General features: G+C 45.1%; 1 protein-coding gene across 1 annotated transcript; it reads left to right on the top strand.

Moving 5' to 3' along the window:
• Positions 1 to 305: 305 nt before the first annotated feature.
• Positions 306 to 1472, top strand: gja1b (gap junction protein alpha 1b). The gene has a single exon (XM_076084578.1). It carries the CDS (start codon positions 306 to 308, stop codon positions 1470 to 1472), a length of 1167 nt encoding a protein of 388 aa, XP_075940693.1.
• Positions 1473 to 3830: the final 2358 nt, after the last annotated feature.

Raw genomic sequence — 3830 nt, 5'->3', positions numbered from 1 at the left:
TAAATGATTATTGATCCCATAACAACTATGGGAATTATAATACACAATGATCCTTGCAAAATAAATAATGTCAGTGAGTGACCAGCCATTATGAAGTGTAATGATACTTGACCCTAGTCATTATAACAAGCCAAAGCCTACTAACTAAACAGTGCTATAAGCAGATTATAACACATTGTAAGTATGTTTATAATACATTATAGACATGGGTTTCATAGAAAGTGTTATCTGTGAAAGCCTGAACTCGTAATTGAATAATGGATGTTGTTTCTTCTTTTTCTTTCACCAGCTAACGCTCCTTGAGAATGGGTGACTGGAGTGCTCTGGGTCGTCTGCTGGACAAGGTCCAGGCCTACTCCACTGCCGGTGGCAAGGTCTGGCTGTCGGTCCTCTTCATCTTCAGGATCCTGGTCCTGGGCACCGCGGTGGAATCGGCCTGGGGAGACGAGCAGTCGGCGTTCAAATGCAACACCCAGCAGCCTGGTTGCGAGAACGTGTGCTACGACAAGTCCTTCCCCATCTCCCACGTCCGCTTCTGGGTTCTCCAGATCATCTTTGTGTCGACGCCCACGCTCCTCTACCTGGCTCACGTCTTCTACCTGAACCGGAAGGAGCAGAAGTTCAACAGGAAGGAGGAGCTGCTCAAGATCGTGCAAAACGACGGCGGCGACGTCGACATTCCGCTGAAGAAGATCGAGATGAAGAAGCTAAAGTATGGCATCGAGGAGCACGGCAAAGTGAAGATGAAAGGGGCCCTGCTCAGAACCTATATAGTCAGCATTTTCTTCAAGTCCATGTTCGAGGTGGGCTTCCTGGTCATCCAGTGGTACATCTACGGGTTCAGCCTCTCTGCGGTCTACACCTGCCAGAGGGACCCGTGCCCACACAGTGTGGACTGTTTCCTGTCGCGTCCCACGGAGAAGACCGTGTTCATCATCTTCATGCTGGTGGTCTCCCTGGTGTCCCTGATGCTCAACGTCATCGAGCTTTTCTACGTGTTTTTCAAGAGGATCAAAGATCGCGTGAAGGGCAGACAGCCGCCCATCATCTATACCAGTGGGGGCACGTTGAGCCCCACCCCTAAAGATCTGTCCACCACCAAGTACGCCTACTATAACGGCTGCTCCTCCCCAACAGCGCCACTCTCGCCCATGTCCCCCCCGGGCTACAAGCTGGCCACGGGGGAGCGGGGGACCGGCTCGTGCCGCAATTACAACAAGCAGGCCACCGAGCAGAACTGGGCCAACTACTCCACGGAGCAGCACCGGCTCGGCCAGAACGGCGGAGGAAGCACTATTTCAAACTCCCACGCACAAGCCTTTGACTTCCCGGACGACACCCAGGAGCATAAGAAACTGCCCTCGATGGCGGGACACGAGATGCAGCCGCTGGCGCTGATGGACGCCAGGCCCTGTAGCCGGGCCAGCAGCCGGATGAGCAGCCGACCCAGGCCAGACGACCTGGACGTGTAAGCCCCGCCCCCGCCCCCCCCCCATCCTCCTCCTCCCAGCTCTGCCCTAATGACGGGATGTGCGGCTGCAGCCGGAGAGTGAGGAAACACTCCATCACATAGGTTCAGACAGGAGGCGGAGCTAACCTCAATCACTGTCTTCAGCATAGAGACTCTTAGTCACTCGAAGAGACGTTAAAACTTGTTATGTAACACTGTCGAAAGGTACAAGTTGCAAATATGTTTTGTTTTTTGTTGTTTTCAATGACTTTTACCGTAACCTTTTAGGGGAGCTAGCCCAGCGTTGAGGGAACAGAACAGCCACAGGCGATGAGTCCAACAGAAAACAGAGGATCGCTCTGGTTTAAGTTGCAAAGGTTACATTTAAAGGAAAAGGTCCTCTTCTTGTTTTCATATTTTCTGCTATTCTTCCTATTGGTGACAGCATTTCTACTTAACCACTGTCAGAGCTGAATTCTGAAGGTGTGGGGACGGCTTTATAAGATGGTGCCTTCTTAGTTGTGCTTTTTTTTTTGTAAACATGTGACAAGATTAAATATCAGTCTTCTCGGCTAACTTCTGTTGAGCATTGTCCCCGTCAATTAAAACGAAAAGAAAAGGAAAGTCCAGTAGTAGCAACAAACAAATCTCCATACCCACGTCCCAAATGATCAACGCCACACAATTTGGAAATTTAAAGAGTAAGTTGAGTTAACTAAACTAGACTCTTATGAAGGTTTTCTGATGGGCAACCTCCAGAGTTTAAGCTGGCTATAACAATTTAGTAAGTCCCCTTTGTGCTTAAAAAAAACACCCAACACTGTTGGTAGGAGATAGGATGTAACCTCTCAGAGAGGAAAAGACCTAAACATAGGTCACATTAGCAAATGATCCCTCAATAAAGCTGCGTATAGCTCACCGATGAAGCCTTAAACCAGCAGGAATGATGGCCAAAAGAATGAAATAGGGAAATAGAGCCCAAGTTGTAATTTTGCGTCACTGACACACACACACACACACACACACACACACACACACACACACACACACACACACACGCAGACATGTTTGCATTGAAAGATAGTTCGACGGTCACATTTTCATTGAGTTGCTCTTCCAGTTCGCTTGCGTCATAAAGCTGATTTCACGGCCGAATCCACATTTGTAACACTCTCTCTTCTGTTTGTTTCACTCACACCGTAACTCTCGTATCCCAGTTCTCCATTAGTTAAGAAAAAAAATCACATTTCAGTCGCAACAAAGACAGGAGTTATTGTCCGGACAAAGAATATGTAAAGTGCTCACCATTTCGGAGAACACTTAATATCTGTTGTAGTGAATATTTATTGCTTGGCATCCGGACACCTACCACTAAGAGGAACATTTGACTACTATCCAGTATCTCTCACTCACAGAAAACATCTTCCATTAACTCCCCCACAAGCTGTATATTTATTGACAGTAAAACATTTTTTTTTTCCTCTTTAGTAACTTTGTCAGTCAGCGTGGACTGTTGTTTCCTGATAAACTTTGAATTTATGTGGTTTCATGTTTTCATTTTGTGGTTTTTATGTGTTTGCGATGGTGGCGGGGCTGAGGGGTTACGCTGATCTGCTTTCACGTGGCTTCCATAAAGAAAGGCTTTATTACTGTGGTATCCTTTTTTTTTTTCATCTTTTGCGGCCTGTAGAGAAAACCAGTAGAAAGATTTATCTGCGTTTTACATATTTGAGTGAATGATGATTTTCTTTTCGTTCTGTAGGTATTGTTTTTTTTTTTCAGACTCAATGTAACCGTTGCTGCTTGAGAAATAGATATTTAGTACTGTAAATCAATCTGTGTCACAATAAAAAAAAATGTGAGTTTTTAGAAGACTGCTTATAGATCTGGACTAATATTTAGTCAGTTATGTTCAAATGTATGCCAATGTAGCTCCACAACTATCAAACACTAGGATAAATCTCAATTTGGGCCTTTTTTTCCTTTCTTTTTTTTTTGCAATTTTTAAATATAATTGTCATTGGTGCATCATTTTGTCGGTACTTACATGTGTCATGGATCTGTCAGCTACAATGGCATTTGCACTGAGATCTTGGTGATGGAGATGTAATGTGATGCACACAGTTAGTGGTTAGAGTTTTCTGATACACATGTTACTAATTTATTTTATAACACAGAAATCACTACAGTGCATAATATCAGACATCTGACCGCTGGTTCCATCGACTGGTTCTGTGAGAGATGTCTCCCATTGACAGGAACAGGAGCAATTAGTCATTTGTTGCCGTAGTTCGATGCTAATCCGCGGGGATCCACTGTTGTACAGTGTAAGTGCATGAAAGCAAAACAAAAACCCATTAATTGTATCTGTGAAAAGCTA

This window comes from Anarhichas minor, unplaced genomic scaffold, assembly GCF_050575085.1.
Source record: "Anarhichas minor isolate MPS153535 unplaced genomic scaffold, ASM5057508v1 ptg000136l, whole genome shotgun sequence".
Lineage (NCBI taxonomy): Eukaryota > Metazoa > Chordata > Actinopteri > Perciformes > Anarhichadidae > Anarhichas > Anarhichas minor.
This window is presented reverse-complemented; position numbering and strand designations above follow the sequence as displayed.